This window comes from Staurois parvus, unplaced genomic scaffold (genome assembly GCF_062004578.1).
Source record: "Staurois parvus isolate SC_StPar_1 unplaced genomic scaffold, SC_StPar_1.0 ptg000704l, whole genome shotgun sequence".
NCBI lineage: Eukaryota > Metazoa > Chordata > Amphibia > Anura > Ranidae > Staurois > Staurois parvus.
The window spans coordinates 4,175,903-4,197,137 of record NW_028318500.1 but is presented as its reverse complement, the minus strand read 5'-3'; the positions used below and the strand labels follow the sequence as shown (position 1 = coordinate 4,197,137).

Genomic DNA, 21,235 nt, shown 5'->3' with positions numbered 1-21,235 from the left:
TGATGAGGCATTACTCCTCCTGCTTCTGACCACCAACCCTGAGGCCATATGTATTTTTACCAATGCTGGGCCCAGGACATTTTCTACCTCCCACTGGCTACAATCCTGGCCCCCCAAAAGTCTGAAGGACCGTAAACTGGCCCTTTGTGTGAAAAGTTTGGTGACCCCTGCCTTATTGGGTGAAACACTTTGAAGTGGGTGTATCACTGGCCTGGGTTTCACGCTGTGCCCTTGTGTTATTGAAATTAAGGTTTTTTTTCTCTCTCTTCTGCCCTTGGGCTTTAAATATTCAAGTTCACATGAATCACAATTACATGCTACAGTCTTTAGCATACAGTCATGCCAGAGTCTGTTTACTCCAGTAAGGCTAAAGAGTGACAACAAAGAGTGAGTGAAGCAAACACATATTAGGAGAATGTAAAATTGCTAAGAAGAGTGTGTACAAGGTTGTCATACTGGCGAGAATAGTGATGAGAGAGGTGGGACACGAACCTTGAGAATAGTAAAGGAGAATTGTAGCTAAAGCTTTTTTGGCTGTACTTCTATGAATCTTGAAAAAAAAAAAAAAAGGTATTTTCTACTTTCTGTTATAAAAAATATACAATAAACTCAAATTTAGTCATAAATTTAGGCCACAATGTATACTGCTACATGTCTTTGGTAAAAAATAAAATCCCAATATTTGTAGTTTAATTGGTTTGTATGAAAGTTATAGCGTCTACAAACTATGGTGTATATATATATTGGAATTTACATTTTCACATTTCATGAGGCACTAAAATGCCAGGGCAGTACATTCCCCCCAAAATGACCCCTTTTTGGAAAGTAGACACCATCAAGAAATTTTCTGAGCATGTTGAGTCCATGGAAGATTTAATTTTTTGCCACAAATTTTTGGAAAATTCAATTTTTTTTTATTTTTTACACAAAGTTGCCCCTAATTTATATATTGCTCACACATGCCTTGGGTATATGTGGACTAACACCCCCAAAACACATTCTGCTATTTCTCCTATGTATGGGGATACCACATGTGTGAGACTTTTTGGTAGCCTAGCCCAGGCCTTGAAATTTCCACTCGCCTGCTCGCATTTGGCGAGTGGAAATAATGTGGAGGCAAGTGTGTGCTATCAGGAGACAGGCAGAGTCTAGAACATTCCACCCTAGGAGAGCTTGGTGCGTGCCTCCAGGTGCACAGCTCCCCTTCTCCCACTATCTCCCACCACCACCACATCCCCTGCCCACAGTCTGGCGAGGGTCAGGTGTGCTGGGTGGGCAGAGCCTCCTCTCCGAGCTTCATTCATAAATCCTGAGGCTGGTGACTGAGCCGCAGCTTGGAGCGGGAGGTGATGAATCGAGCGCAGGAAGGCCACGCCAAGCAGGAGGGCATCGGTCACTGTCGCAGGGTGTGCACGAGATCCGTTAGGTTGGAGGTGGCCATCTTTGCGTTGGGGATGGGGAGCACCGGCTACTAAAAGCACACGCAGCCCCACAATAAAACACACGCAGCACACAGTTAACCCTTTGATCGCCCCAGATGTTAACCCCTTGCCCAGTGCCATTAGTACAGTGCTTTTTATTACCACTGATCACTGTATTGGTGTCACTGTGGATGTCAGTGGCACCAAGTCAGTTCCCCCCAGTGTCAGAATGCCTGCCGCAGTCCCGCTATAGGTCGCTGATTGCCGCCATTACTAGTAAAAATAAAATTAAAAGAAAAAGATTCCAGTATCTTTACCGCCATTTGCAAACGCTATAACTTACACGTATTAATTTACACGTATTGGGACATGTAGCAGAATACAATTTGGTGTAAATTTATTTGATTTTTAAAATTTTTTTACTGGACATGTTTAATAGCAAAAAGTCAAATATAGTTTTTTTCAAAATTGTCGGTCTTTTTTGTTTTTAAATTGACATAATAAAGCTATGTTATAATTGCAGTTTTTTATATTTTGGACTCTTTATTCTAAAGAAAATTTAATTTCATAAGCTTTAAGGGGGCGTGGTTGGGGGCAGGTCTTGGGTTGGGGGACAGGACAGGGGTGGGGTTGGAGGTGGACCTGGGCAAGGTTGGTTGGGGCAACTGGTGGAACTTAAGGTTTGTGCCTGGCTAGTAGGTCTAGACTCAAAATTTTAAGCCCTGGCCTAGCCATATACAGACCCCCAAAATCCAATGACCACCTCAGGCTTTCAAAGGCCATATATCCTCATATCACTTCCTCAGTACCTATTACAGTTTCAAAGGCCCTTAAATGCTAGGATAGTACAAACACAGAGGCACGGTGATTATTTTTCAGATATAATTTTTTTGTCACATGGTTTTGAAAAGACAAAGAAAAAATAAATTTTTGTTTTCTCTCTTCATTTTCCAAAAACCTGTGGCAACAAATGAGATCTGCAAAAAACTTGCCATGCCCCTTTATCAAATACCTTGGAGTGTCTACTTTCCAAAAAGAGGTCATTTGGGGGGGATGCTTCTACTATCCTGGCATTTCAGGGCCCACATTAGAAGCTTGTGCCACACATCAACCACTCTTCTAACCACTTGAAGAACAAGCCTTTTCTGACACTTTTTGTTTACATGATAAACCTTTTTTTTCTTTTTCTTTTTTCTATAAAATTACCTTGAACCCCCCACTTCCCAAATTATATATTTTTTTTAAAGCAGAGGCCCTACAGAATAAAACATTGTTTGTTGCAATTTTTTTGTGTCACACAGTATTTGCGCAGCGATTTTTCAAATGCAAATGTTTTGGGAACAAAAACTTTTTTGATTTTTAATGCACAAAAACACAACATATTACCCAATTGTTTTATAAAATATGAAAGATGATGTTATGCCGAGTAAATGGATACCAAACATGACATGCTTTAAAATTGCGCATGCCTGTGCAACTGTGATAAACTACGTACATTTTTGATATCCATAGGCTACAAATTAAAGCCCTTGCAGGTTAGCATTTTAGATTTACACAGGAAGTCTAGTGCTAGAATTAATGCCCTTGATATGACGTTCATGGTGGTACCTCACATGCATGGTGCAGTCTCTGTTTGCATACCAACACGGACTGACGGTTAAGTTTGCCTTTGCACGTGAGCATTGGGTGAGGGTGCTTTTACATTAAAGCCGACCTCCAGCTGAAAAAACGATACCAGCATGATGCCTATAGCTGCAGGCATCATCCCGGTATAACCACTCAAAGTCCAGCGAAGTACCAGTACGTTGCTGATCCTTGTTGGGCATATATGTAACAGCAGGGAACATGGGCATATGATGAATTGGGTTTGTGGACCAATATGACCGCAGTCTATTCTTTTTTGTAATGCCCATGTTGAGGCTTAGGCCCAAAAAGGTTTTAAATTCGGAAATCATGATAGGTTCCCATGCGAATTATATGGCAAGAGATGAATTTGGGTTGGCAGAGATGTATTATTGTGCCTGTAATTGCTTTGGCCCACAATCAATTGATACAAATCTTCTGTGAAAAACAGCGGAGGGACTAAACGCTAGTGCTGGCAGCGAACGGGGCTGAACACTGGAGAGGCATTAGTATAGTTATAATATATTGATTCGTACAAACATTATACTAGTAATGGTGGTGATCAGTGACCTATAGCATGAGTGTGATTGTGTGCTGGCAATCTAGCGCTAGCTGACCCTGGCTGGGAGGTGCGCTAAATGACCCTGACATTATCTGATGTTGCTAGTACAATGATCAGTGAAATTTTCTATATACTGACACTGTACTAATGGCACGGCTGGCTGACGGGCTAAACAAAGGACTAATACAGGCGATCAGAGGGTTAAATGTGCTAATCTAACATGAGTGTAAAATGTAGTGCTTTTACTCACAGTGTGGTGTTCTCAAGCTAACACCCGGAAATAGAAGGCAACTTCAGAGTACGTTGCATTGTCCAGAGCCACCCCTCGCCCGCACATTGCAGTTGTGGTTAAGTATTTAAATAAAAAAATATATAAAAAACTATTTTCTCAGTATTTTAATTTTTTTTTTTTAAACTTTCCATTGCAGGAACAAAAACATTATTGCTCCTGCGATGCAATGCTTGCATTGAATTGTCATGAATGGGTTAAGTTCATGACAGTTCAAAATACTAGTGATCTGTGATTGGCTACAGATTATCATATGGTACAGGGTGCAGTGGTTGACCCATGTACCATGTGAGAGCTGTGGACAATCACAATTCACCAGGAAGAGAAGCAAAGCTGTTATAAATCCGATTGATTCATAACAGCTTTGCTAACATTGTGATCAGGTGATCACTGGGTCCCAATTACTGGGATCCACACCCCCCTGTGCTAGTTCAGCCAGAGCGATGTACCAGTACGTCACTTTTCCTGTAGCTGACGCTCATCCGCATTGCAAGTACTGTGGGCGGTCGGCAAGTGGATAAGCTATTGTATGTACTGTTGACAGGAATCTGGTGGTGCCCTTTTGCAAAGGAAGCAGGAGAAGGTGCAGCAATCTGGAAGAGAGCAAAGAGGGACATTGAGCATACTCACCGATGGTGTAATGCCTAGTACACATGATGAGAAAATTGGACAAAAAATATCGCTTTTGGAGCGATCGTACAATAATCTGATTGTTAGTACACAGCTTTTGAGAGCTGATCATGGCAGTTCATGTGAAATTATCTGAAAGGACACACACAAACATTTTTCTTGTAAGATAACAGAAAAAACTATTTTTGTGATTAATACTGTGCATGCTCGGAAATGTCTTACGAGAATTTTCGTAACTCGACTAGCATGGAAAAAAAACCAGATCATTTGTCCAATATTAGATAATATGTAATAAAGTGAGCGCTACTAATAGAATAATCAAGTAAGCAGCTAATAGCACTGAAGATGATCACAACCACATTCGGTATAAATAAAATAAACAAAGTGCAGCGCTTTATAACAGGTTAAAAAGTTCGACCTCAAAAGTTCGACCGAGGATCGATCTATAGACAAACATTTAAATGTTCATATGATCAAAATAGGCAATATGTGAACACAGCTGGAAATATGGTCCGGGAAATGGCAAGAATGCGCACTCACCGACCGCACATAGGAAATGCGCGTTTACGTGTATCCAATCAAAACGAATGTAGATATCCCACAGAGAGAGATGTCCTCAATCGATCTGCTGGGCTAATGGATCAATCACAGGCACATGTTCCTTCCAGGTACAGGTGTTCCTCCTCTGGATGATATGTAGCTGTGTCTGCCGACCCCTCAGTGGGGGGTAAGAAGTGGGAAAATACTCATGGTGTAGTATGTCAAATGTTTATTGATTGATAAAAGTAATTAAAACCTCGGTCAGTAATATCACTGGCAATGTGCCATAAAACACATATAAAAGTGAAGAAATAAGTTACTGACCCTTTAAGAGCAAGCACCCAGACCTCCTCGTGGTCTGGGTGATAAAGAGGCGTCACAGGCTGTCAGTTCCTCCTGAGGCCTTTCGTGCTAAGGCACATCTTCAGAGGGGATGCTGACGGCTCTGTGACCGATGCCAAATGAATAAGTAGAGAGAATGCGGGATTCGCGCATGCGCAATAGATCGCCGCCATTTTCCGGAGGACCATACAACTGCGCATGCGCGCACATCGAAGCGCCATTTTGCCATAGATATATAGAACTGTCAGCAGTGGCATAACTAGCCAAGCTGACAGGACGCATATACAGCGCAATTGAGCCTAAAGCATATGGCTCAGAGTACCCAGGGAAGTAGACCAGCAAAATCTTTTAGTTTGTATCCCAATAATACGGCAACGGTGCCTCATTGATTAGTTCACCATAGTTAAGGTGACACAATAAGGGGGTGATGTGAATGAACCCATATTATGAAAAAAGCGCTCCGAGTGCCCAGGTTACAGACATTGACAATAATCCAGAACCTCATTACATGCAAGTAATTGACGGTCTGTGAGAGAACAAGAAAGATTAATAGTTATCCACTGCTATTGATCAGTATATTTGCATCTAGAGACGCCATTATTATGCCGGATCAAGATGCATCTCTTAATTGATAGTACTTCACCAGTTTAAGGTAAAAGATAAATTGGCATTAATATATGGCAAATATAGATGATCCAGGTGCAAAATACTTTGTATACCATTAGACATATTCAAATATATAAATATGAGTGACATATCATTTCCATATACAAAGAAATAAATAGATAGCTTATAATTATAGAATGGTGAATTGAATAGAATGACTTATAATCAAATAAACCAGATTAAATAACATAACATAAAAATAGCATAAAAATAGATAAAACTCAGCTAGGGATAATGTCCAAAATATCTAATATCCTACTCAATAATTGATTCTGTCTTTAGAGACACCAACTCATTACCAGAGATATAAATATAGGTTGTGCATACTACGCACCTCCAATTAATAAAAGAGTATATAAGTGCTACTATGTGGTGATAAAAGTGTTCACCACATATAATGTAAAAAATGACATTAATTCATCCTTGGCATATCTAAGGTGCTCAGGGTGCAGTAGTCACCAACCCGTGTATAGTATTGTATTTCTATGAAGTTAAGATTACTACCAGCAGTATATAAGAAGGAATAATTCCTTATGTGCTAGCTCTTATAACTAAAATCAGGAGTAATGGCATAAATACTAGTAATAAGATTAAAAATGGAATAGGATAACCTACAATAGAATTAAACAGCCTGAGCGAATGGATAGTTCATAATTGAAATGTATGACTAGTATTGGTCAGTCGTGAAATAAACTCTGTACAGTTCCTAATTCAATAGACGAAAGGACGGAAGGTATTCAACCATAAAGAGATGGTAAAATGGCATAACATATTGTTGGCTATAAAAGACATTAATTATTTGCTATATAGCAATTAATATCGATTTCAATATTGTGCCCTTTGGGGTGTAGGGTATCAAGTTCATACACCCATTTTGTTTCCGCTTGTGATACGGGCCTGGTTTTATTCAGACCCCTCCAGTGTGGCGATATTATTTCGATTCCCACAAATTTGAGGGAAGAGGGGTCGCAATTATGGAATAGCCTATAATGGTTCGAGAGTGAATGCTCTCTATAGCCCTTCCTTATATTGGCTACGTGCTCTCGCAACCGGTCACGGAGACGTCTAGTCGTACGTCCCACGTACTGCTTATGACACGGGCATTGAAGAAGATATACCACAAACCTACTATTACAAGAGATAAATTGGTTAATGGTGTATGTTTTCCTAGTAGTAGAAGAGTCAAAGTTGTTAATCCTACCCCTCCTTGTACTGTTGCATTTACAGATGGCACATTTATTGCAGGGGTAAAACCCTTTTAATTCCTCAAAAAATGTAGTACCAGTCGGAGGGTTTATTGCATTAGGGGCTATCCGATGTCTAATTGCTGGTGCTTTTTGGTAGATGATCTCAGGTTTGTCTGGTAAAAATTTAGATAATATGGGGTTTAGTTTCAATAGTTCCCAGTTTTTTGTAATAATCCCTCCAATCTGTCTGAATTGTGTAGAAAATGTTGTTATGAAAGGACAGACCCTTGTTTCTGTATGTCTTGGTCTGTTAGATAACATAATATTCCTATCATATTGGGCAACCATCTGTATTGTCTTATCCAGAATGTCTTCCTTATAGCCCTTTTCTAAAAACCTTTCTTTCAGTATTAGCGCTTGGTTGAAATAAGTCTTCAGATCTGTACAATTTCGTCGAATGCGCATAAGTTGACCTTTAGGAATATTGGTTAACCAATTAGGATGATGACAGCTACTTGTAGGAATGTAAAACAGGGTGAGTGAGCGCAAATCACAAGACAGCAGCTAGCACACAAGGCAATCCTCAACACCAAAACAACAAAATATACAAATGGTATGCAGCGCTAAATGGTATATCAACCATCAATAAAAGGATGGATGAGACAGTGAATAAACAGTCAAAATATGAATAGTTCCATATAGATAAAACATAAATGAATGTTAAAATCCAATCCGGCTTGTGGAAAAATCCAGTAAATGATTGCGCTTACCACAAAAACATACAAACAAAGCGTTGTATGTATATGATGGACATCAGGGCCTGGTCAGCAACTAGAACAGCATCCGGTCACCATATGAGACTTCCAGGAATGGTGGAAACCCCCCACGGTCATCTCCGGTTTTACCAGCAGGTCCAACGAAGTCCTCTCCACGTACTGTTCATCTGGATCACACCACCTTGGTAACGCTCATAAATAATGAGCCAGAGCAAAAATGGGCAATGATGGTGAAGTAAGTTTTAATTGGTGAACAGTAAAATATAAAGCATATAACTCACATAGTGGGAAAAACACAGCCCAGGTCAAACAAAGAATTTTCCCTGGTGATCTGTGGTTCCCTGGTAATCTAATGGCGTCTGTTGGGTGGATCCCCTAACATGTTTCGAGCCACGCTCGTTGTCAAAGGGGCTCACCCCTTTGACAACGAGCGTGGCTCGAAACATGTTAGGGGATCCACCCAACAGACGCCATTAGATTACCAGGGAACCACAGATCACCAGGGAAAATTCTTCGTTTGACCTGGGCTGTGTTTTTCCCACTATGTGAGTTATATGCTTTATATTTTACTGTTCACCAATTAAAACTTACTTCACCATCATTGCCCATTTTTGCTCTGGCTCATTATTTATGAGCGTTACCAAGGTGGTGTGATCCAGATGAACAGTGCGTGGAGAGGACTTCGTTGGACCTGCTGGTAAAACCGGAGATGACCGTGGGGGGTTTCCACCATTCCTGGAAGTCTCATATGGTGACCGGATGCTGTTCTAGTTGCTGACCAGGCCCTGATGTCCATCATATACATACAACGCTTTGTTTGTATGTTTTTGTGGTAAGCGCAATCATTTACTGGATTTTTCCACAAGCCGGATTGGATTTTAACATTCATTTATGTTTTATCTATATGGAACTATTCATATTTTGACTGTTTATTCACTGTCTCATCCATCCTTTTATTGATGGTTGATATACCATTTAGCGCTGCATACCATTTGTATAACTTGTAGGAATGTAGCTGTTCCTATCGGTGGTTTTAAAAAATGATTTTGTTACAATTGTACCATTATAATTAATGAGTGTAAGGTCTAAAAAATTTATTTCAGACTGACTATATAGAAATGTGAGATTGATGTTCAATCTATTATTATTAAGGCTGGTAAAGAAATTCATAAGTGATTCCTCATCCCCATTCCATAGGAGGATGATATCATCTATATACCTTTTGTACATAACCAATTCTGGCCAGTCTCTAGAATATATCATGTCTTCTTCCCAGCGGGACATGAAAAGGTTCGCCAGACTGGGGGCAAACTTTGCCCCCATCGCGACACCTTTGATTTGTAGATAGTAGGACCGGTTAAAACAAAAGTAATTATGGTCCATTGCAAACGCTAATAGCTCTAAAATAAAACATTTCTGTAATGGGGGTAGGTTGCCATAATTCGTTAGGTAAAAATCAACCGCTTCCATCCCATCCGCATGGTTAATGTTGGTGTAGAGTGAAGCTACATCAGCGGTAACTAGGTAAGTATTCGGTAGTGTGTTCAAAGTGCTGCAGATATTCAGTACTTGTTTTGTATCCTGGAGGTATGATGGGGTTTGTACAACCAATGGCTGAAGATAGTGGTCTACATATTCCCCTATTTTAGAGCTAAGGGATCCAATCCCACTAATGATTGGACAGCCTGGAGGGTGGACTGGATCCTTATGTACTTTAGGCAAGATATACAGTATGGGTAATTTAGGTGCTGTAGGGCAAAGGTATGCTTTTTCTTTCTTATTCAATATGTTTAAGTCATAACTTTTGTTAATAATCTTTTTTAATTCCTTCTTGTACCCTATTAATGGGTCATGTGATAAAGGTCTATAAGTAGTATTGTCACTCAAGATGTTATTCACCTCCGTAATGTATTGGACTTTACCAAGGATCACCACACCGCCCCCCTTGTCCGCTGGTCTAATGACAAGGTCCTTCCTTTCGAGTAAGGATTTAATCGCCACATTATCACCTGTTCCCTTATAAGAGTTCCTAATAGGGATACTACTCAGGTCTTTTAGGACCTTGTCTCTAAAGAGATTCACAAAGGAATGTGTCTGGGTTGGTGGGTTATAGGTGGATGCGTTTCGCAAATTTGAGTGTACGAAACCATTAGAACCACTAGGGGCAGCATTATTTATAATAGGATTACTATAAAAATACCGTTTTAAGGACAGCTGTCTAGCAAATTTATGCACATCAATATATGTGTCAAATTTGTTCAATTTTTTGGGAGGTGCATATTTCAGTCCTTTATCAAGGAGGCGTAATTCATTGTCTGTTAAATGTATATTACTCAGGTTAAAGATTCCTTTGCCCACTATATTTTCCTCTTTTTTGGAGTATCTATTCGTCCTCCTTCCCCCTCTCTTTCCTCTTCTAAACCTCTCCTTTTTTTCGAGTTGCCCTCCTCTAAAAAAGGCTGTTTAGAATATTGAGGTTGGCGTGAGTTTTTGGGGGCAGAGTTTTGAGGATTTTTCTGGTAGCCCTGGTTGTTACCTTGGTAGTTTGTTTGTTTCCTTTTTTGAGGAGGGTAATTAAGGGGAGGATGTCTATTCCCTCCATTTCCTCTAGCTGAGTTATAAACGGGGTAATGGTATTGGTAAGGATGGTCAGAGTTATTATATTGAGTTGGTTGCCAATTGCCATTTCTTGGGGGGGTATAGTAGTCAGAAGGGATTCTATCCCTTGTATCACTGTTATAGGCATTTGGATGTTTATACAGCTCTCTGGAACCTATATTATCATCTCGCAGGGGCTGAAACCTGTTTGAATATTGTTCTTTATGAAATTTAGAGGATTTAGCCATCGGTTTTTTAAAACCCATTTTAGAGGGAATAGGGATAGGGGTTTTCTGCAGCACAGGCTCACTCTGTTTCTGCCAATCGAAAACCTCCTGGTTAGAATAGTCTTTAAGATCCCTCTGGAACTTTTTCTTTATTCTCTGTTCCTTCTCTATTCCCTCCAAGTGTATTTTAAGTTTATTGGATTCTACATTGTAGCTATCCTTATCTTTAAATGGGGTCAATTTATCCCTTAAGAGATTAATCTCATTATCCAGATGTATCAATTTTTTCTTCTTTCTAATAGTTAGGAATTTCAATAGGTCCAATCCTGCATTATTAAAGAACTGAAACCATTCTAGATGGCTATTTGCATCCTCTGCATCTGGGCGTAAATCCCAGCGCAATGATCTGGGGACCATTTTATCTTTAATATATTTGTTTAAAAAAGAAATATCCCACAGTGTTTTAATTTCACTTGTGGCAAGGTTTTTAAGCTGTAGGAATAGACCTTTCAGGTCTTCTGTCTCCTTATCTACTGTATCAACTGTATAGAAATCCTCTGGAATGACAGTTCTAGAGAGTCTATATTCAAAGATATCACCCATTTTAAAGGTAGATATGAAGAAAAATGTAGCAGCTTCAAACTTAAAAGTGATAAAACAAACAGATAATATGTAATAAAGTGAGCGCTACTAATAGAATAATCAAGTAAGCAGCTAATAGCACTGAAGATTATCACAACCACATTCGGTATAAATAAAATAAACAAAGTGCAGCGCTTTATAACAGGTTAAAAAGTTCGACCGAGGATCGATCTATAGACACACATTTAAATGTTCATATGATCAAAATAGGCAATATGTGAACACAGCTGGAAATATGGTCCGGGAAATGGCAAGAATGCGCACTCACCGACCGCACATAGGAAATGCGCGTTTACGTGTATCCAATCAAAACGAATGTAGATATCCCACAGAGAGAGATGTCCTCAATCGATCTGCTGGGCTAATGGATCAATCACAGGCACATGTTCCTTCCAGGTACAGGTGTTCCTCCTCTGGATGATATGTAGCTGTGTCTGCCGACCCCTCAGTGGGGGGTAAGAAGTGGGAAAATACTCATGGTGTAGTATGTCAAATATTTATTGATTGATAAAAGTAATTAAAACCTCGGTCAGTAATATCACTGGCAATGTGCCATAAAACACATAAAAGTGAAGGAATAAGTTACTGACCCTTTAAGAGCAAGCACCCAGACCTCCTCGTGGTCTGGGTGATAAGAGGCGTCACAGGCTGTCAGTTCCTCCTGAGGCCTTTCGTGCTAAGGCACATCTTCAGAGGGGATGCTGACAGCTCTGTGACCGATGCCAAATGAATAAGTAGAGAGAATGCGGGATTCGCGCATGCGCAATAGATCGCCGCCATTTTCCGGAGGACCATACAACTGCGCATGCGCGCACATCGAAGCGCCATTTTGCCATAGATATATAGAACTGTCAGCAGTGGCATAACTAGCCAAGCTGACAGGACGCATATACAGCGCAATTGAGCCTAAAGCATATGGCTCAGAGTACCCAGGGAAGTAGACCAGCAAAATCTTTTAGTTTGTATCCCAATAATACGGCAACGGTGCCTCATTGATTAGTTCACCATAGTTAAGGTGACACAATAAGGGGGTGATGTGAATGAACCCATATTATGAAAAAAGCGCTCTGAGTGCCCAGGTTACAGACATTGACAATAATCCAGAACCTCATTACATGCAAGTAATTGACGGTCTGTCAGAGAACAAGAAAGATTAATAGTTATCCACTGCTATTGATCAGTATATTTGCATCTAGAGACGCCATTATTATGCCGGATCAAGATGCATCTCTTAATTGATAGTACTTTTTAACCTGTTATAAAGCGCTGCACTTTGTTTATTTTATTTGTCCAATATTCTCCATGTGTAAGAGAGGCTTCCATTACTTGCCATGAAACCAGGAGTGCTTTTCTTTGTTATCCAGAGTGACTCATTATACATGGCTGTAAAATGTTTTGTTTATGACCAGGCTGCTCTTGTCTGAAGCGCAATTGTGCTCAATAAGTGTACTGTTTTGTGCACAATATAGAAATGTGTATTGTGCAGTGTCTTGCTTTAGTATGCTACAATTATGGCCTATTTAGCTTGTGTGTTGATGATATTCTCAATATTATTATTTAATTGTAAATACTGTTTGTATAGTGGGTCTGTTGTCTGTTGGAAGAAGTAATCCTTTTTGTTAACACAGCTCTTTCATGCACAGTTACAATGAACCCTTCTTTATACTGGACTATTTCATTACTTGTTTGTATTGTTTGCTCTAAAATATGGGTTTCCGCTGGGTATTTTGGTTTCCTCCCACACTCCAAAGACATGCTGGTAGGTTAATTGGATCCTGTCTAAATTAGCCCTAGTATGTGTATGTATGAATGAGTTAGTGACCTTAGATTGTAAGCCTCTTTGAGGGCAGGGACTGTATAATATATACTCACCGGCTACTTTATTAGGTACACCTTACTAGTGCCAAGAAAATGTCCTCCACGCCATTACACCACCACCAGCCTGAATCATTGATACCAGGCAAGATGGATCCATGCTTTCATGTTGTTTATGACAAATTCTGACCCTACCATCTGAATGTCGCAGCAACCAGTCTGCCCATTCTCCTCTGGCCTTTGACATCAACAAGGCGTTTTTGTCCACACAACTGCCACTCACTGGATATTTTCTCTTTTTCAGACCATTCTCTCTAAACCCTAGAGATTGTTGTGCATGAAAATTCCAGAAGATCAGCAGTTTTTTAAATATTCAGATCATCCCGTCTAGCAACAAACAACCATGCCACGTTCAAAGTCATATAAATCCCCTTTCTTCCCCATTCTGATGCTCAATTTGATCTTCAGCAGGTTGTCTTCACCACGTCTAGATGCCTAAATGCATTGATTGGCTGATTAGCTTTTTATGTTACCAAGCAATTGAACAGGTGTAACTAATAAAGTGGTTGGTGTGTGTGTATGTTATAGCGCTGTGTATATTGACGGCGCTATGTAAGTACCTGTAATAAATAAATATGTTGCATGTCAATTATGTTTTGTATTTTCAGGCTACCGCAGTAACTGATGAGAAGGAAGGTCTAAAACATCCTGGTTTAATGCTGAAATATTCAACATATAAGAATCTTGCACAACTTGCGATGAAAAGGGAAGATTTGGAAACTGCAATGGAATATAACCTTGAGGTACAATGTACATTTATATTAACCACTTGCCCTCCAGAAGATTTACCCCCCTTCTTGACCAGGCCATTTTTTGCATTACGGCACTGCGTTACTTTAGCTGACAATTGCACGGTCATGCAACGCTGCACCCAAATTAAATTTACATTCTTGTTTTCCCACAAATAGAGCTTTCTTTTGGTTGTATTTGATCGCCCGTGCGTTTTTTATTTTTTGCACTATAAAAAAAAAAAGACCGGCAATTTTGAGAAAAAAAACTATGTTTTTGACTTTTTGCTATTGTGTAAATTAATTGGTTTACATGAATGTTATAGCGTTTACAAATGGCGGTGTATATATACTAGAATTTTTTTTGGTTTTTTTTACTAGTAATGGCGTCGATCAGCGACTTATAGAGGAACTGCGGGGAACTTAATTAGTGTCACTGACATTCCCAGTGATACCGATACAGTGATCAGTGCTAATAAAAAGCACTGACGCTGTACTAATGGCACTGGGCAGGAAGGGGTTAACATGTGGGGTGATCAAAGGGTTAACTGTGCTGTTTCACGGTAAGCTGTGTCTGTGCTTTCAGCTATAAGCACACTGCTTTGTATGGCTCTGCTATGCAGAGCCATGCAAAGCAGTGTGCAGCAGCTGACAGGGGAGAGAACTGTATTGTTTACATACAGCTCTCTCCCCTGTCGGTAATATTCAGCGATCACCGGGTGCTGGCGAGTAATCAACGGCCGGGACCCCGTGATTGGCAGCAGAGGCCGCGAATAGCGGCGTGGGTAGGGCGCGTGTGCGGGTCACGCGCGCCGACTACCGAGAAATGCAAAATCAAGAATATATACGTGATTTTGCGCAGCCCTTCCTCCCTGTAACAGTATTTCTGCTGTAGGGCGACGGGAAAGCAGTTAATATAAAATGATTTACAAAAAAAAATAACACTGATTAGGCAATATTTATTGAGGAGGAGCTTTTTTATTCCTGTATTCTACTCCTTATTTTATTTTACCTCCCGATGATAATTTTCTCAAAAAGATGTTTCATTTATAAACATAACTGTCTCCTATGTATGTAACTCTTTATTTTTTTGCATAGGAGTGTTTCATTTTTGAATGCCCTATTTTCCTATTGTTTTCACATTGTTATGTTATCTCACAAAGCATTATTGTATCTTGGCTCCTTTTCCTGCTTCTCTAAATAGATGCCAAATAAAACGGAAGTGTTTGCCAGCTTGAAGCGAGAGTTGTTTTAAGCTTCATTCTCATTTCCGTGTTGTAGGAACACACTACTTGTGTTGGTGTGATGTGTTGCCATTCATCCTTTATGGCACTGTTAACCACTTGAGCCCCAGAGGATTTACCCCCCTTAATGACCAGGCCTTTTTTTGCTGTTTGGCGCTGCACTAATTCAAATGATAATTGCGCGGTCATGCAATGCTGTACCCAAACAAAATTTACGTCCTTTTCTTCACACAAATGGAGCTTTCTTTTGGTGGTATTTGATCACCTGTGCGCTTTTTATTTTCTGCGCTATAAACAAAAAAAACACGAAAATTTTGAAAAAAAACAATTTTTTCTACTTTCAGCTATAAAAAATATATCGTAAACTCAAAGTTAGTCATAAATTTAAGCCAAAATGTATTCTGCTACATGTTTTTGGTAAAAAAAATCCCAATAAGTGTATATTGATTGCTTTGTGTGAACGTTATAGCGTCTACAAACTATGGTATAGATACTGTAATTTATGCCTTTTTTTGCTATACAGCGCTGCACTAATTCAAATGATAATTGCGTGGTCATGCAATGCTGTACCCAATCGAAATTTACGTCCTTTTTTTCACACAAATAGAGCTTTCTTTTGGTGGTATTTGATCACCTGTGCGCTTTTTATTTTTGGCGCTATAAACAAACACGAAAATCTTGAAAAAAAAACAATTTTTTCTACTTTCAGCTATAAAAAATATATCGTAAACTCAAAGTTAGTCATAAATTTCAGCCAAAATGTATTCTGCTACATGTTTTTGGTAAAAAAAATCCCAATAAGTGTATATTGATTGCTTTGTGTGAACGTTATAGCGTCTACAAACTATGGTATAGATAATTTGAAATTTACACAGCTTTTACTTTCTGACCGCCTATCACATCTCTTGAGGTGCTAAAATACCAGGATAGAACAAACACCCCCAAATGACCCCTTTTTGGAAAGCAGACACCCTAAGCTATCTGCTGAGAGACATATTGTGTCCATGGAAGATTTATTTTTTTTTCCACAAGTTTCTGGAAAATGACAAAAACTTTTTTTTTGTTTTTTTTTTTTACACAAAATTGTCATTTAAATGATTTATTTCTTGCACAAGCCATGGGTATATGTGGAATTATACCCCAAAATACATTCTGCTAATTCTACCGAGTATGAGGATACCACACGTGTGACACTTTTTGGGAGCCTAGCCACATACAGGAGCCTGAAATCCAATGAGCACTTTGAAAGCCTGAAGGTGCGTAACTTCTTCATTTCACTTCCCCACTACCTATCACAGTTTTGGAGGCCCTGACATGCCAGGATAGCACCAAACCCCCCCAAATGACCCCTTTTTGGAAAGTAGACACTCCAAGGAATTTAAAAAGAGGCATGGTAAGTATTTTGCAGATCTAATTTTTTCTCACAAGGTTTTGAAATATAAAAAAGAAAAGAAAAAATATATTTTTATTTTCTTTCTTCATTTTCCAAAAACTTGTGGTAAAAAAATAAATTCTTCTATTGATTCAACATGCCTCTCAGCAAATAGTTTGGGGTGTCTACTTTCCAAAAAGGGGTCATTTTGAGGGGTGGGGGCATTTTATGCCCAGAATTAGAGGTTTATGCCACACATCACTCACTCTTCTAACCACCTGAAGACCAAGCCTTTTCTGACACTTTTTGTTCACATTAAAAAAATCTGTATTTTTGCTAGGAAATTAAAGTGAACCCCCAAACATTATATATTTTCTTAGAGCAGACACCCTAGTAAATAAAATGGTGGGTGGTGCAATTTTTTATCTCACATATTACTTACACAGCAATTTTTCAAACGCAATTTTTTTGAAAAATATACACTTTTTTAATTTTAATGCACAAAAACACAATATATTGGCCAATTATTTGGTATGATATAAAAGATGATGCTATGCTGAGTAAATAGATACCAAACATGACATGCTTTAAAATTACGCATGCCCTGTGCAATGGCGACAAACTGCATACATTTTTAATATCTATAGGCAACGCTTTAAAAGCCCTTACAAGCTACCATTTTAGATTTACAGAGGAGGTCTAGAGCTATAATTACTGCCCTTGTTCTGACGTTTGTGGCGATACCTCACATGCATGGTGCAATCGCTGTTTCCATACTGGGAAAGGGTCAACGCTCACGACCGCAGGTGTGCGCGTGCGCGGATGGGCGAGGGTCCTTTTTTTTTTTTTCTGATTTATTTAATTATTTTTACACTGTCCCTTTAATTTATTTTTTTTTTAATCACTTTTAATGCTATCTCAGGGAGGGGGAGGGGGGGCCATTTTCTCCCGCTGCTTGTAAAGGCAATTCTGCAGCTAAATAACCACTAGGAATGCTTTTACATGAAAGCCCATTGCCGGCTGAAAAAAATAAAACCAGGATGATGCCTGCAGCTGCAGGCATCACCCTGGTATAACCATTCAAAGTCCAGTGATGTACCAATACGTCACTGGTCCTTGTTGGGTGTATATGCTATGTTCTTTTTTTCTTTATGCAGCCTGTGGGCTGAATGAAAAAAAAGAGAAGAAATCTCTGCCAGAAAAAGTGTGTGGTATGCCCACCATTAGAAACCTCCCTCAATCCACCCACTTCTAATGGTGGGCACATATGAAATGTGCCAACAAATATAAAATATATATGCCGAAGCATGGGGGCCATCCACCCACTGGCCACCCCAGGCCCCCATGCTTTGGCATATATTCTCTTTTTTTTAACTGCGGATGAAAAATCTCATCCGACAGCACTGCACACACCTACTTATGTCTATTCTGAAAGCAAGACCCTGTTGCTGTCAGAATAAACAGGTCAGTGCTGCAGTTTGACGTTCCTGCAAAGAAATCAACAATGGTTAACAATAAAACATAAACTCAATAAAACAACTTTATAAGGAAAAGTGTGTGGTGGTATGCCCACCATTAGAAACCTCCCTCAATCCACCCACTTCTAATGGTGGGCACACATGAAATGTGCCAACAAATATAAAATATATATGCCGAAGCATAGGGGCCATCCACCCACTGGCCACCCCAGGCCCCCATGCTTTGGCATATATTCTCTTTTTTTTAACTGCGGATGAAAAATCTCATCCGACAGCACTGCACACACCTACTTATGTCTATTCTGAAAGCAAGACCCTGTTGCTGTCAGAATAAACAGGTCAGTGCTGCAGTTTGACGTTCCTGCAAAAAAATCAACAATGGTTAACAATAAAACAAACTCAATAAAACAACTTTATAAGGAAAAGTGTGTGGTGGTATGCCCACCATTAGAAAATTCCCTCAATCCACCCACTTCTAATGGTGGGCACACATGAAATGTGCCAACAAATATAAAATATATATGCCGAAGCATAGGGGCCATCCACCCACTGGCCACCCCAGGCCCCCATGCTTTGGCATATATTCTGTTTTTTATAACTGCGGATGAAAAATCTCATCCAACAGCGCTGCCCACGCTGACTTATGTCTATTCTGAGAGCAAGTTCCTGTTGCTGTCAGAATAAACAGGTCAGCGCTGCAGCTGAAAGCATTCCTGCAAACAGAAATGGTTAACAATAAAACAACAATAAACCAGTGAAAGTTGAACAATCACAAAAATGACAACAACAAAAAAAACTATAACTATTTTTGGTTTTTACATTTTTTTATTTTTTTGGGGGGTATTTGTACTTTTATTTTTTTTTTTTATTTTTTTAACTTTTTTTTTCCAAACTTCAAACATTTAAACAGCTGGTAGGGTCTCTCCAAATGCGATAGCCAGTTTCCTGACTACCTAACATCTTTTGAGACCCTGTGTAAATGTGCCCTGATCTGTGCCGTGCTGTACCCTATACTAATAGTTCACTAGTGTATGGTAGAGGCGGAAGCAGGGCTTGATGCAGAGGCCAGGTTGGCCAGGACAGGAGGGACAACAATAGCGGCTGTCACGCCTAATTCCACGTTTGCTGCAGACACGACATCTTTTTTGGGGTCTTCTTTGGGTTGGGGTACCAGGAATGGTATCGAGAAAATGTCTCTCATGCAGACGGCTAACTGCATCTGGGAGAGGGATTTGGGGCGCAGCACCTTCTGGATACAAAAGGGCCCTGATGTTCTCTAACTGGAAATTTAGGTATGATCCACTATGTCCAGTTGCTTTATAGAGAACAAAAGCATTATATAGAGCCAATTTAAATAAATAAACTGACACTTTTATGTACCAGCGTTTGGATTTTCGGGAAACTAAATACGGCTGCATCATCTGGTCATTGAAGTCCACCCCTCCCATGTTAAGGTTATAATCGTGGACACAGAGTAGCTTCTCAACAACACCAGCTGCTGTGGTAATTTGGACGGTCGTATCTGCGTGAATGGAAGACAGGAGGTAAACATCCCGTTTGTCCTTCCACTTCACTGCGAGCAATTCTTCATTTCTCAAGCAGGCTTTTTCCCCCTTTTTAAGACGGGTATTTACAAGCCGTTGGGGGAAGCCTCGGCGATTAGATCGCACAGTGCCACATGTGCAAATTCCCAAATTGAACAAATGTCTAAATAGTGGCACGCTTGAATAAAAATTGTCCACGTATAAGTGGTACCCCATATGGAAATAGGATGACGCCAAGTCCCAAACTATCTTGCCACTGCTCCCCATGTAGTCTGGGCATCCGGGGGGCTCCAAGTAACTATCTTTTCCCTCGTAAATCCGAAACTTGCATGTATAGCCTGTTGCCCTCTCACAGGTCTTATACATCTTGATCCCATATCTGGCACGCTTGCTGGGGAGATATTGTTTGATTACAAGGCGGCCAGAATATTGAATGAGGGACTCATCGATGCAGATGTTTTTCTGGGGAGTATACACATCTGCAAATTTTTGGTTAAAGTGATTTACGAGGGGCCGAATTTTGTGGAGCCGGTCAAATTCAGGGTCACCCCGAGGACGACTGAGTGAGTTGTCGTAGAAGTGCATAAAACGCATTATACTCTCATATCTATGCCTGGCCATGGCAGCAGAGAACACGGGCATGTGAACAAGAGGGTCGGTGGACCAATACAACCGCAATTGATTTTTATCATTAATGCCCATGTTGAGGGTTAGGCCCAAAAAAACTTTAAATTCGGAAACCGTAATGGGTTTCCATGCGAATGGTCTGGCAAGGTTTGAATTTGGGTTGGCGGCGATAAATTGGCGTGCATATAAATTGCTTTGATCCACAATCAATGCATAAAGATCTTCTGTGAAAAACAGCTCAAAAAAATTAAGGGGAGTATTTAAATTTGCTGTTTCCACCTGAATTCCGGGTTGGGCAGTGAATGGGGGAAGTACGGGTGCTGCAGAATTTGTGGGCTGCCAATCGGGATTTGCAAGCACATCCGGAAGGACACTAGGGACTCTACGGGCCTGTCTGCGAATTCTTGGTGGCCGCGGGACACTACTTGTGCTCGCCACCGCAGCAGCTTGTACTGCACTTATGGGACTCGCCACGTCACCAAGTGATACTGCAGTGCTGGTATGCCTACGACCAGGACGTACTAGGCCGCTGGTGCTCGCCAGTTCACCAAAAGATACTGCGGCACTAGTACTGGCACTCTGCTGCATATGAGAGTCATCATGCATTTGTACCACCTCAGCAACCTGTGAATGGGATCGGGTACGCCTGACCTTAGCAGGGACCACTTCCTCGTCGTCTGAGCTAGCTGTCAGGGTGCCGCTGCTGTCTATAGGTTCGTATTCTGAGCCTGGTTCTGCCAGTGAGTCTTCCCCTTCGCTCTCACTTGACATGCTCAGAATCCTATAGGCCTCTTCACTAGTGTACCTTTGCTTAGACATTTTGGCCACTAAATTTACAGGTACCTAGTGCGACTCACGGGAAAA

At 40.3% G+C, this 21,235-nt stretch overlaps 1 protein-coding gene across 2 annotated transcripts in view; it reads left to right on the top strand.

Annotated features, from left to right (window-relative positions):
* CABIN1 (calcineurin binding protein 1) overlaps positions 1 to 21,235 on the top strand; it is a 331,038-nt gene that overhangs the window by 8,817 nt on the left and 300,986 nt on the right. For both annotated transcript variants that reach the window (XM_089653220.1, XM_089653219.1), the window contains exon 5: positions 13,987 to 14,121. In XM_089653220.1, coding sequence (XP_089509346.1) covers positions 13,987 to 14,121 — 135 coding nt within the window. The remainder of the gene's footprint in view (positions 1 to 13,986; positions 14,122 to 21,235) is intronic.